At 34.4% G+C, this 14452-nt stretch overlaps 2 protein-coding genes across 7 annotated transcripts in view; both read left to right on the forward strand.

Moving 5' to 3' along the window:
- Positions 1 to 14452, forward strand: part of LOC145327655 (protein zer-1 homolog) — a 350140-nt gene that overhangs the window by 230567 nt on the left and 105121 nt on the right. The gene's annotated exons all lie outside the window — the stretch shown is intronic.
- Positions 1 to 14452, forward strand: part of LOC145327508 (gamma-aminobutyric acid receptor subunit pi-like) — a 23292-nt gene continuing 8840 nt past the window's right edge. Inside the window, exons 1-15 of the mRNA XM_080171054.1 lie at positions 1 to 38; positions 893 to 921; positions 1553 to 1618; positions 2141 to 2202; positions 2262 to 2330; positions 3394 to 3492; positions 7743 to 7851; positions 8765 to 8809; positions 9054 to 9140; positions 9566 to 9681; positions 10082 to 10225; positions 11079 to 11130; positions 11742 to 11783; positions 12413 to 12456; positions 12920 to 12953. Of these exons, the coding sequence (XP_080027180.1) occupies positions 2265 to 2330; positions 3394 to 3492; positions 7743 to 7851; positions 8765 to 8809; positions 9054 to 9140; positions 9566 to 9681; positions 10082 to 10225; positions 11079 to 11130; positions 11742 to 11783; positions 12413 to 12456; positions 12920 to 12953 (838 nt within the window). The 5' untranslated portion in view covers positions 1 to 38; positions 893 to 921; positions 1553 to 1618; positions 2141 to 2202; positions 2262 to 2264. The remainder of the gene's footprint in view (positions 39 to 892; positions 922 to 1552; positions 1619 to 2140; positions 2203 to 2261; positions 2331 to 3393; positions 3493 to 7742; positions 7852 to 8764; positions 8810 to 9053; positions 9141 to 9565; positions 9682 to 10081; positions 10226 to 11078; positions 11131 to 11741; positions 11784 to 12412; positions 12457 to 12919; positions 12954 to 14452) is intronic.

The raw sequence follows: 14452 nt of genomic DNA on the forward strand, positions 1-14452 counted from the left end.
ATTAATGTTGACCACGAGGAGATGAGGTGGATGTGGAGGTAAGATCTCGGAAACGGCCAATATTTACATAAGGGAGCTTTAAAGAGTGTCCTTAAATATGTGCCGTGTGACGTCATAAAAATGAGAGATAAGAAAAGAAGTGGGAAAGGAAACCCCTTACAAAGAGATTGATCTGTTGACATCACACGGCTCATTTTTTAGGACACCTTGTAGAGCTTCTTTATACATTAGTCCTGAATTTTTAATATTTTAAATACCGAATTATCTTGGACTTTTAAATTAAGTAAAGTAGTAAGTTTTTCTACAACTGGTCCGTTAAGATATCGCTTGACCAATTGGGTTTTACGTTTCAGAGAAGCTTTAAATAGGTCCTAGTCTGGTTTTTAGCCATTTTGTCACTTATGTGTAAATTTTCTTTAATTTTTACGCTGGCAATTTTTTGTATAATTTCAACTTGTATAAACTTGCCGTGGAAAATTATTTTGTTCAAGAATAAAATATTTTCTCGTATTCATTTGAATCCGGTGGATAGGAACCGGTTCTCATCCATACGAAAAAACTATGTCTAGCATTGTATTATATCCAGCTTTCTACGAATATAGAAATGTACAATCATAAGATTAAAACCAGTTTTTTAGCCCCGAGGTGCCGAAGGCAAGGTCTAAAAAAACTGGTTTTAATCTTATGATTGTACATTTTTATATTCGTAGAAAGCGGTTTATAATACGATGCTAGACATTGTTTTTTCGTATGGATGAGAACCGGTTCCTATCCACCGGATGATTCGAATGAATACGAGAAAATATTTTACTTTTAAATATCAATAAAAATAACAATAAAAAATCTAAATAAGATTTTTTTCATATGATATAACAATAAATATTTGTAATAGGTGGGGTCAAGACGAAAAAGAGAATACAGGTGAAGTTCTTTTTTTTTATATTCCTCCAGAAATAATTTCTAGAGGTTTAATCTCCTTATTATTATTAATGTTTTAAAACTTAAAACTTATTTTTAAGCAATCCTTTTTAGACTCTTTCTAATTTTTAAGAGATTAAAAAGCTAAAAAGGATGACAATATCCATAAGCAGTGTGTTAAAGTAAAATATCATTGATAGATAAACGGACAAAGTGAGTAATACAGCAGGTGTTTAGTGGTCAAAATAATGTGATAGGAAAAGAAAGAAGAAAATCACAAAACATTTGTATATCAATAAGTAAATGTCTGTAGTGGCATGACCTACATACTAACAGACCAAATAAGATGTTGACTAGATGTTATATAAAAAAACAGTCTATCTTAATTAGTGGCCAAGAAAAGAACATTTCCCTTATAGCCTTATGGACGGACTGGCTGACAGACAAAATTAATTATAGAAAAATATTTAGAATCATGATATTTTTATTGCAGATACGGAATCTGTGATGTGTGAAGTCATTAAAATACGTCTAAATCCATCTTTTTTTAGGGTTCGCCTTTCCCACTTCTCCTCTCGTACTTCCTTTTTACGACGTCACAAATGACACTTTCCGTATCTCCATTTTTATTTAGACTCTGATTTTTACTCTGTATTGATTATCCTACTATTTCTGCTTGTCATTCTTGTTTGGATTGCAGGTATTGTCAGTAAAACTTTTATTTTTGTGCAGGTAGGGAGGGGACATTGGGCTGTTTATTGCGCTAGTCCCCAAAGTTTATATTCACCTTATCTTATTCGATGGATCAACAACCTTGGAGACTTTTCTTGAACTTTGATTAATTGGTTCATTTAGTTGAATGTCGAAACGATTCAACCAATAATTGGGGTGAAAGAAACGAAGTTTCGTCGTATTTTCACAGTAGCTTTTCTCCTGCGGGGGGGGGCTTAAACCCTGCGGGGCAATCACGTAACCTAACCTAACCTTAAATAACCTTTCAAAAACTACTGTGAAGATACGATGAAACCCGCAACTTCGTTTCTTTCACATAACCCAATAATTGTAATCTACAAGAGGGGTAATATACCTTCCCAGGACTTTCCATGAGAAGCTTCACTTTAAAGGTCCATATCGATCTAGCTGTACACGAGATCCTTTAGTACACACAGACAGACTCATAGACATCCTATTACTTTAAAATAAAGCCCCTATAAATATTTAGGTGCAGGAGTTGGTCCGTCAGCCTCTAGCTTTAACTTTTTTGGACTTCAATAATTGAAGAAGGTATGTTTAATAATAGTTATTTCTCGCATTATACTTTAAAATATAAATTTTTTTTTTAGAAAATGGTAAACTTTCTACTTTTTCTGTCTTTCTGCTTTTTAATTGGTGCCTCGAGGGCTCAAGATTCGGTAATTCATTTAAATTTAAATTTTCCCTTTCTATTGACAAGTTAAGTTTAGACGTACAAAGGAAGCTTTTTATGGTGACTATACAAAATAGGGTGGGCCGATTTTAGACATTTTTTTCTGATGCCAAAACGTAGATCTGCAAACGATTTGTATGAGTATAATACACCTCTGGATGATTTCAAATTTATCCTAAGTCTTAAAACCGCTGACGACCAGACATTCAATTGTATAGCTATTTGTAAATGGGAGTCAAAAAATTATTGAATCAGAACTATGTCTTCATGGTGCTCCCAGGAAAGGCATTGAGGAGTAGAATCAGGAACTTTTGACCGTTTCAAAAAATCTCGTTTCTAGCCTGAGAAATCTAAAAAACCTCTAAAAATTGGACAATTCTCAATAAACCTTTAAAAAATGTATTTTTTAGTGATTTCTAAGGCTAGGAACGAGATATTTTGAAACGGACAAAAGTTCCTGATTCAGCTCCTCAAGACCTTTCCAGAGAGCACCATGAAGCCATAGTTCTGATTTTAAAAAATTAATGTCGTCTTTGCATATTAATAAGTAATCAAATAAATTTTTTAGTGCATGTTCGCGTTCTAAAACTCAATTTTTTAAAATTCTTTTTCGGTCAGAAATGTTTTAAAGGTTAATTTTATCTTTTGCATATCCCCTCTTTGTCTAATTCCGATATGAACCCGCCCTAATACAAAATTACGTCATAATGGCCTACCATGGGTCAATTAAAATATATACTAGCCTGCCATTAGTAATTTATTCTGTGTATTGGCCTATCATTGGTCATTTGTATATTTTATGACGTCAGCTTATATAGGCACTACAAAGAGCTTCAGTACCTAGCTAATTTGTTTTGGACAAAAATAGGAGTAAAAAAAGATTTATTATAGATTTATGTCATCATTTAAATTCACTTATTTGTAAAAACATTTGGGGGGGGGGGGGGGTAATAAAATCTAATACATTTTTTTAAATATTAAATGTTATTTTTTTCCTAAAAAAATGATCAAAAAATAAAAGTAATTATGTTACTATGTTAATATTCCAGAACACTGGAAATGGAACACAAAACCTAAAATGCGCTGAGCAATACTGCATAGATCTGAACACATACAAGAAGTTGGATGTACCTACTAGTCCTACCCAGGTATAATAATATTGTATAGATCTGAACACATACAAGAAGTTGGATGTACCTACTAGTCCTACCCAGGTATAATAATATTGTATAGATCTGAACACATACAAGAAGTTGGATGTACCTACTAGTCCTACCCAGGTATAATAATATTGTATAGATCTGAACACATACAAGAAGTTGGATGTACCTACTAGTCCACCCAGGTATAATGATATTGTATAGATCTGAGCACATACAAGAAGTTGGATGTACCTACTAGTCCTACCCAGGTATAATAATATTGTTTAGATCTGAGCACATACAAGAAGTTGGATGTACCTACTAGTCCTACCCAGGTATAATAATATTGTATAGATCTGAACACATACAAGAAGTTGGATGTACCTACTAGTCTTACCCAGGTATAATAATATTGTATAGATCTGAGCACATACAAGAAGTTGGATGTACCTACTAGTCTTACCCAGGTATAATAATATTGTATAGATCTGAACACATACAAGAAGTTGGATGTACCTACTAGTCCACCCAGGTATAATAATATTGTATAGATCTGAACACATACAAGAAGTTGGATGTACCTACTAATCCTACCCAGGTATAATAATATTGTATAGATCTGAACACATACAAGAAGTTGGATGTACCTACTAGTCCTACCCAGGTATAATAATATTGTATAGATCTGAACACATACAAGAAGTTGGATGTATCTACTAGTCCTACCCAGGTATAATAATATTGTATAGATCTGAACACATACAAGAAGTTGGACGTACCTACTAGTCCTACCCAGGTATAATAATATTGTATAGATCTGAACACATACAAGAAGTTGGATGTATCTACTAGTCCTACCCAGGTATAATAATATTGTATAGATCTGAACACATACAAGAAGTTGGATGTACCTACTAGTCCTACCCAGGTATAATAATATTGTATAGATATGAACACATACAAGAAGTTGGATGTACCTACTAGTCCTACCCAGGTAAAATAATATTGTATAGATCTGAACACATACAAGAAGTTGGATGTACCTACTAGTCCTACCCAGGTATAATAATATTGTATAGATCTGAGCACATACAAGAAGTTGGATGTACCTACTAGTCCTACCCAGGTATAATAATATTGTATAGATCTGAACACATACAAGAAGTTGGACGTACCTACTAGTCCTACCCAGGTATAATAATATTGTATAGATCTGAACACATACAAGAAGTTGGATGTATCTACTAGTCCTACCCAGGTATAATAATATTGTATAGATCTGAACACATACAAGAAGTTGGATGTACCTACTAGTCCTACCCAGGTATAATAATATTGTATAGATATGAACACATACAAGAAGTTGGATGTACCTACTAGTCCTACCCAGGTAAAATAATATTGTATAGATCTGAACACATACAAGAAGTTGGATGTACCTACTCATGAATGTTACCCTTGCTTAATGTTTATGGGCTGTTTATTACACTAGTCACTAAAGTTTTATAATAACGTTCCCTTTTCGTTGGCTTCACAACTTTAGGAACTTTAAATGAATTTTGAATGGGTGGTTTATTGAGTTGAGTATCCAAACTTTACAACCAGAAGTTAGATGTATCTACTAGTCCTACACAGGTATAATAATATTGTATAGATCTGAGCACATACAAGAAGTTGGATGTACCTACTAATCCTACACAGGTAAAATAATATTGTTATATCTGAACACATACAAGAAGTTGGATGTACCTACTAGTCCTACCCAGGTATAATAATATTGTATAGATCTGAGCACATACAAGAAGTTGGATGTACCTACTAATCCTACACAGGTAAAATAATATTGTTATATCTGAACACATACAAGAAGTTGGATGTACCTACTAGTCCTACCCAGGTATAATAATATTGTATAGATCTGAACACATACAAGAAGTTGGATGTACCTACTAATCCTACACAGGAATAATAATATTGTATAGATCTGAGCACATACAAAAAGTTGGATGTACCTACTAGTCCACCCAGGTATAATAATATTGTATAGATCTGAACACATACAAGAAGTTGGATGTATCTACTAGTCCTACCCAGGTATAATAATATTGTATAGATCTGAACACATACAAGAAGTTGGATGTACCTACGAATCCTACACAGGAATAATAATATTGTATAGATCTGAGCACATACAAGAAGTTGGATGTACCTACTAGTCCACCCAGGTATAATAATATTGTATAGATCTGAACACATACAAGTAGTTGGATGTATCTACTAGTCCTACCCAGGTATAATAATATTGTATAGATCTGAACACATACAAGAAGTTGGATGTACCTACGAATCCTACACAGGAATAATAATATTGTATAGATCTGAGCACATACAAGAAGTTGGATGTACCTACTAGTCCACCCAGGTATAATAATATTGTATAGATCTGAACACATACAAGTAGTTGGATGTATCTACTAGTCCTACCCAGGTATAATAATATTGTATAGATCTGAACACATACAAGAAATTGGATGTACCCACTAGTCCTACCCAGGTATAATAATATTGTATAGATCTGAACACATACAAGAAATTGGATGTACCCACTAGTCCTACCCAGGTATAATAATATTGTATAGATCTGAACACATACAAGAAGTTGGATGTACCCACTAGTCCTACCCAGGTATAATATTATTGTATAGATCTGAACACATACAAGAAATTAGATGTACCTACTAGTCCTACCCAGGTATAATAATATTGTATAGATCTGAACACATACAAGAAGTTGGATGTACCTACTAGTCCTACCCAGGTATAATAATATTGTATAGATCTGAACACATACAAGAAGTTGGATGTACCTACTAGTCCTACCCAGGTATAATAATATTGTATAGATCTGAACACATACAAGAAATTGGATGTACCTACTAGTCCTACCCAGGTATAATAATATTGTATAGATCTGAACACATACAAGAAGTTGGATGTACCTACTAATCCTACACAGGAATAATAATATTGTATAGATCTGAGCACATACAAGAAGTTGGATGTACCTACTAGTCCACCCAGGTATAATAATATTGTATAGATCTGAACACATACAAGAAGTTGGATGTATCTACTAGTCCTACCCAGGTATAATAATATTGTATAGATCTGAACACATACAAGAAATTGGATGTACCCACTAGTCCTACCCAGGTATAATAATATTGTATAGATCTGAACACATACAAGAAATTGGATGTACCCACTAGTCCTACCCAGGTATAATAATATTGTATAGATCTGAACACATACAAGAAGTTGGATGTACCCACTAGTCCTACCCAGGTATAATAATATTGTATAGATCTGAACACATACAAGAAGTTGGATGTACCCACTAGTCCTACCCAGGTATAATAATATTGTATAGATCTGAACACATACAAGAAATTAGATGTACCCACTAGTCCTACCCAGGTATAATAATATTGTATAGATCTGAACACATACAAGAAATTAGATGTACCCACTAGTCCTACCCAGGTATAATAATATTGTATAGATCTGAACACATACAAGAAATTAGATGTACCCACTAGTCCTACCCAGGTATAATAATATTGTATAGATCTGAACACATACAAGAAATTAGATGTACCCACTAGTCCTACCCAGGTATTATAATATTGTATAGATCTGAACACATACAAGAAATTAGATGTACCTACTAGTCCCAGCCAGGTATAAATGTATAAAAGTAACAGGATGTCTGTCTGTGTTTATAAATTAAGATATTGCTAACCCTGGACAAATATGGTATAACTGTCTGTCTGTAATGTTAAGGGGGATTTTCGTGGCTGCTAATTAAGATAGGCGGCTGAAATGTTTGGTAATTTTAGTAAAATCTCCCTTTTTATAGAAGCTGAATATCTGCTATATAACTCGCTTTGTCCGTTTATCCATCCATATTTTTTAAAAATTTGCAACTCATGAATGTTACACTTGCTTAATGTTTATGGGGTGTTTATTACACTAGTCCCTAAAGTTTTATAATATCGTTCTCTTATCCGTTGGCTTAACAACTTTGGTGACTTTAGTGAATTTTGAAAGGATGGTTTATTGAGTTGAGTATCCAAACTTTACAACCACTAATTGTAATCTACAGAAGGGGTAATTTTGTGTATTAACATTTGGGATGTACATCAATTTATCGGTCATTGTCTTATCCCTTTAGATCTCTATTGGTTCTTTTTTAGGTGAGCATAGATCTGGATGTGCTACAGATATTGGAGGTGGATGATATCAAGTTTACTGTTTCCTTTTCCATGTACTTTGGGGTCAGGTGGCTGGAACCCAGGATTATAGGTAGGTGTTTCTCCATGTACTTTGGAGTCAGGTGGCTAGAACCCAGGATTATAGGTAGGTCTTTTGGAGTCAGGTAGCTGGAACCCAGGATTATAGGTAGGTGTTTCTCCATGTACTTTGGAGTCAGGTGACTGGAACCCAGGATTATAGGTAGGTCTTTTGGAGTCAGGTGGCTGGAACCCAGGATTATAGGTAGGTGTTTCTCCATGTACTTTGGAGTCAGGTGGCTGGAACCCAGGATTATAGGTAGGTCTTTTGGAGTCAGGTGGCTGGAACCCAGGATTATAGGTAGGTCTTTTGGAGTCAGGTGGCTGGAACCCAGGATTATAGGTAGGTGTTTTTCCATGTACTTTGGAGTCAGTTGGCTGGAACCCAGGATTATAGGTAGGTCTTTTGGAGTCAGGTGGCTGGAACCCAGGATTATAGGTAGGTGTTTCTCCATGTACTTTGGAGTCAGGTGGCTGGAACCCAGGATTATAGGTAGGTGTTTTTCCATGTACTTTGGAGTCAGGTGGCTGGAACCAAGGATTATAGGTAGGTCTTTTGGATCTGGTGCAGTAAAATGTTGCTGGAATCTCTCAAAGTACCTAATAGAGCACAGAAATCCCCCCCTCCCCCAATTTTGAAACAAATTAAAAATAAGGAGGGAGTGTTATTTTAAGGTGTTAATTGTTATATTGAGTTAAGGGGTTCCCTACAATGTTGCCAATTATTTTTTTCAGAGCAGCTTTTCTATATATATTTTCTGTATGTTTGTCTATTTGGATGCAAGCATCACAAATTTAGAACAAAACGTAATGGATTAACACCAGATAAATATATACAATATAAGAAGCTAAAATTTTAAGTTACATGGTTGCCCTTTAAGGTAATTATTTCAATATTTACATTCAATGTTATAATTTTGTTTTAGGTCCACCCCCAGATAAAGACAACCCATACGCCCCAATTGATATCAAGGAAATTCACCAAAAAAATATTGAAATTTAACAAAAAGAAATTTTAAGTTGCATACATAAGTTGCTATTTGGTTTTGATACTTCGCCCATAGCCTTTAGAGGTGGGCAAAGGAAGTCAGTAAATAGTTAAAACCATCCCAAGACATTAATAAAGTTTCTTTGAAGAGTACCATAATAATTCGAACCATAATTTTTTTAAATGTCGGAATCAATAAATTTTTTTGTGAACAATATAATATAATTAGTTTATAAATGAGTTATGGGTTCCAGATGTTTATGTTTACTTCTTGAAACAAATCAATGTTTTGACAATATTCACTAAATTTGCAGGTATATTTATAAATTTTATCCAGAAGAAACCTAAATAAACAGAAGGACAAACGAACATTGACAAACATAGAGTGACTGCTCTTTTAAGGTCAGGGAAAAAGATAATATTTTTATATATGAAAAAAACACTTGAATGTAAATATGTCATTATATATTGATATCGACATACTTACGTTTTTAGTCAAATCTTAAACTTACTTAGTGTATACTGTTTAATCGTTTTAGGAATCACCATATTCAAAAATCATTGTAAATATACAACTAAATCACATACACATTTTATTTCAAAATATATTAAAAATTAACATTTTTAAAATGAACACATAATAATTGTTATAGGTATCACAATACCAAGTTTAAAATTAATAGAACAATTCTAACATATCTAAACGATAAGAGCTAAGAATAAGAATCTAATTACCTAGGTTTATTTGTTGTAAATGGAAATGAGATATTATACAGTCAAGAAACTCACATCACATTTTGGTGCCCCATGCGCTTTGATAACTTTCCATTGGACAGCCAAGTCTGTAAGTTTAAGGTAGGTTGTTTGTTATTAATTAGTAACTACGCCCCTAGAGTCACCTAGGGCCACTTGAAGTATGAAGGTCTCTCCCCATATTTCATTTTTTTTTCAAACACAAAACAAGTATTTTTAGGGGAAGGAACTTTTTTTAGGCGATTTCTCTTGTGAGGGAGTTGGTACCCTCCCTCAAAATAGTTATAAATCTTCCTAGGACCTACAAGGAAAACATGAATAGTGGCAAGTTTTTAAAACAATGCATCTAATTTTTTTATTTAAAAGGGATATACGGAAAGTGTTATGTGTAACGTCATAAAAATACTTCTAAATCCATCTCTAATTTTGGGGTATTTAGACTATTTTTATGACGTCACACATGACACTTTCCGTATCCACTTTAAAAGAAATATGTTGTTAGGTTGGCAGCTATGCATATGATAACACCAAGATGACCTTCAGTGCATCCCTTCTCTCCTATGATGATACTCTTAGAAACACAATTCTCGATTACAATGTTAAACTCAACCCACTCAAGGAACGGATGAATTACTTATCCAATAAAGCTTCGAAACCGATTAATATCCGGTGGATTAGAACTGGTTCTCAGATACTGGGAAATTATGTCTATCATCGTATTATTATCCAGTTAGTTTTCTACTAATATAAAAATGTACAATCATAAGTTTAAAACCAATTTTTTAGACCGTACCTTCGGCATCTGGGGGCTAAAAAACTGGTTTTAAATTTATAAGTGCACACTTTATATCCGCTGTTTATAATACGATGCGATAAATAACTATTGAATAACTCGAATAAATGGACATCACATACGTGGATATTGTGAGAGATTCTTGCATACCCTGATCAAATGTTTCTCCCAGCTGGATAATATAACGATACTTCCCATCCCATTATGACTTTACCCCATCCCCTCCTCTGACAAAAGATGAACGTAATAACCAATATTCACCAAAGTCGTTGAGCCATCGAAGCAAAAGACGTTATTATAAAACTCTTGGGAGTAGTTTAATAAATAACTCCTTCCTCCCTGCTAATAATTTACCAATATGATATTCTGTTATTCGTTGGCTTCAACTTTCCAAATGACTTACAAAATAAGTGTCCTAACTTTTCACCAATAATTTATTCCTCGAAAAGGGGGGAGGAAGGGGGTCGATCAGTTTGAATAGAATCATTTATCGCCCATTTTTTCCACTTATGGTTGCTTCTAAACAAATTACTATGATAACTGTAAGTCCTTTTTCTGATTCTTGTTTTTTTAAATTGTATTTAGCTAAGCTACTCAATAATTTTAAAAAATTATGATCTATAAAGAGCTTGATACTTTTTGACGTTATGTCATTATTTATTTCCCTAAAATGCAAAAAGCAAAAAATTAATCCTGTATGTAAAAGGAAGAGGATAGCCTGTTTGTCTGGCAAAGTATTGGTAACTATTCCTTAACAGGTAAACTATGATAATAGTTAAATAGTAGCTGCAGTCCTGAGAATAGCTTTGAAAATACAAAATCCTATAAAAGAAGCTTTGGGTATAATCCCTTTTGTGGCAACGCCTCTTAAGGGGCGATTCGTTGTATTTTCAAAGTGGCTTTTGATAGATTATTTTAGGTTAGGTAAATGCCCCTCAGTGTTAGAGCCCCCGCAGGTGCTAAAAATAGGAGAAAAGCTACTGCTAAAATACAACGAAACGCTCCTTAAGATGCGTTGCCACGAAAGGAACTATACCCTAAGCTTCTTATAGTGCCTATAAAAAATTGCCATTGCTCAATGAAGGTGTAATTTAGTCTGTGTATTTGGCTTACATTGATCAATGTATTGTATGACGTTATTTTTTATGGGCACTATAAAGAGCATCTTATAAAATTTCTTATAATATCCTAACTACTTTGGGCCAATATAAAAGAAAAAATAAGGATGACAACAACCATAAGTAGCAAAGCACAAACATCATGAATGGACATTTTGAACAAGTCGAGTTATAGAGCAGATGTCAAGTGGTCATATTGCGATGATATTATTTTACACAAGATTTTTATTAACTATTATTAACTTTTGTAGGGTATGAAATGATTTTGAAGAGAAATTCATTGAAATATTTAGGTATCTATCTTATTAGTTTTTTTTATTTATAATCATAATTTAGTAGCAAAGCTGCTCTATAATATTAATCTATACGTCATCTTTACAAAACAGAGATCTAAAGGGATAAAACAATGGCCAATAAATTGATGTACATCTACAATCATAGCACACAAAATTACCCCTTCTGTGGGACACATTTAGTGGTTAAACCAATCAATCAAAATTCTATAAAAGTATCCCGATAAGACTTTAGGGACTAGTGTAGTAAAAAGCCTAATTGTCCATGCCTCCCTATTTAAAAACCCTTTCTAGGCCACTAGTGGGTAAACATTGCCTCTCTTTAATGTATAATACTTTACTGTTCATTTTTGTACAAAAAATAAAATTATCCTTTTCATAACTAAACATAAATATTTTTCTGGGAAAAATAACTATCTATATATCCTATTATATAAAGTAATAAGGTTTGTCTTATAATATGTAGGGAACCGTTTTGGTACCCCCAGTATAATTTCTGTCTATTTCATTTTATTTTGAAGGGTTTGGATGGGTTTAGACTATTATCTGCCACTCCTTTCAAATAAAGAGCCTCTAGATGCTAGGAACAAGGCCGCTTTTATGATTAGGTAAACAAAAACTTTTTTTAGTGAACTACTATTTACCTTCTGGACTTTTCGTACTGGTCTCTTGGGTAAGTTTTTAACTTTATTACAATTCCGAAATATTCATATTACATTAGAAAAATTACATTAGAATAGAGGTACATATATGTGTACTTCTGTAGAATAGAGGTACATATATGTGTACTTCTATTCTAAATAGATAGGTTATGCAACATCCCTTCCCTAACCACGGAAGAATTTCTATAGAAATGAAAGAATTAGTCTGTTTTGTTATCCTAGGGGTCAATAAAACAGTAATTAATAAAATAAGTTTTCATTTTCACAAATAATTTGTATCTTACAACAAAAGAAACTACTAAACCGATTGAGTATTCTTTTTACGACAAGCTTCACACACGTCCCGGGAAGGTTTTTTTATCTACTTCATGTTTTAGATTTAAATCTAGGGGTGGTTTTAGCCTAATTTTCAATACAAAGCCCCTTGATGCTTTGGGGCGCAGCCACTAGTATTTATAAATTTACCATTTATAGGTCAGCTTCCTCATTCCACCAGAAATTGTTCCAGGTGAGCTGATTATTTAAAAAATATTTATGAACAAGGACGATAACGTCCAAATAAAGGCCGTTTCCATAAGTGTGCTCTTTCGAGCATGTAGGTCTTAATAGTGCCTATAAAAAATGACGTCACACAAATGATAGGCTAATACACAGACTAAATTACCAATGGCAGGCCAGTATAAATTTTAATAGACCAATTTTATAGGCACTATAAAAAGTTCATCGAGCAGAGAATAAAAACTTTTGAATTAAATTGAAAATAATTTTATTCTGGTTAAGGTTTCTGTTCTCCTTATTCACTTTTAGGGAAAGTTTTTTATTAGAGAGGATTTTGTAAATGTAAAACGAAAATATCAGGGTTCGGAAGCCGCGCTATCAGCCGCGCGGCTGCGGCTGCGGCTGAATCCTAATTTGCGGCTGCGGCTGCGGCTGCGGCTGCTTAAAGTTATGGAAGTGGCTGAGGCTGAGAGTGGCTGAGGCTTAGTGCGGCTGAGAGTGGCTGCGGCTGAATGCGGCTGAGGCTTAATAAGAATTGGGGTGGCTGAGGCTTACAGTGGCTGAATTGAAATTTTGTGGCTGAGGCTTCGAGCGGCTGAGGCTTACAGTGGCTGAGGGTGGCTGAGGCTTACAGTGGCTGAAGGATTTGTGGCTGAGGCTGCGGCTTACTGAAAGCCGCGCGGCTCATAGCGGCTGCGGCTTACAGTGGCTGATTGGAAAATTAAGCCGCGCGGCTGAGTGAGGCTGAGGCTGAGAGTGGCTGATAACATAATTAAGCCTCGCGGCTGATTCTGAGGCTGCGGCTTACTGAAAGCCGTGCGGCTGAGGCTGTGGCTGAATTAAATTCAGCCGCGCAGCTGAATGCGGCTGCGGCTGAATACAATATTAAGCCTTGCGGCTGATCTTATGGCTGATTATAAAATAAGCTTTGCAGCTGAGGCTTCGGCTAAATTGGATTTTTTAAATGCATTCTAGGACATTTTTTGGAGAGTTGAGGGTGGTTAGGGGTTGTGAGAATAAGAGTGGAGGGAAGAGGGGGGAGGACAGCAGGATTTTTTCAAATGTTTGATTCAGAATTAGTACCCAAATTTTATACTGGTACCCAAAGTTTTATACTGGTACCCAAAGTTTATTCTGGTACCCAAAGTTTTATTCTAGTTCACAAAGTTTTATACTGGTACCCAAAATTATATACTAGTACTCAAATTTTATTCTGGTACCCAAAGTTTTATTCTAGTACCCAAAGTTTTATACTGGTACTCAAAGTTTTATACTGGTACCCAAAGTTTTAGTCTGGTACCCAAAGTTTTATAATGGTACCCAAAGTTTTAGTCTAGAACCCAAAGTTTTATACTGGTACCCAAATTTTACTGGTAACCAAAGTTTTATACTGGTACACAAAGTTTTATACTGGTACCCAAAGTTTTATAATGGTACCCAAAATTTTATACTGGTAACCAAAGTTTTATTCTGGTACCCAAAGTTTTATACTGGTACCCAAAGTTTTAT

The sequence above is a fragment of the Acartia tonsa genome, chromosome 9 (genome assembly GCF_053477335.1).
Source record: "Acartia tonsa isolate MP-2025a chromosome 9, ASM5347733v1, whole genome shotgun sequence".
Taxonomy (NCBI): Eukaryota; Metazoa; Arthropoda; class Copepoda; order Calanoida; family Acartiidae; genus Acartia; species Acartia tonsa.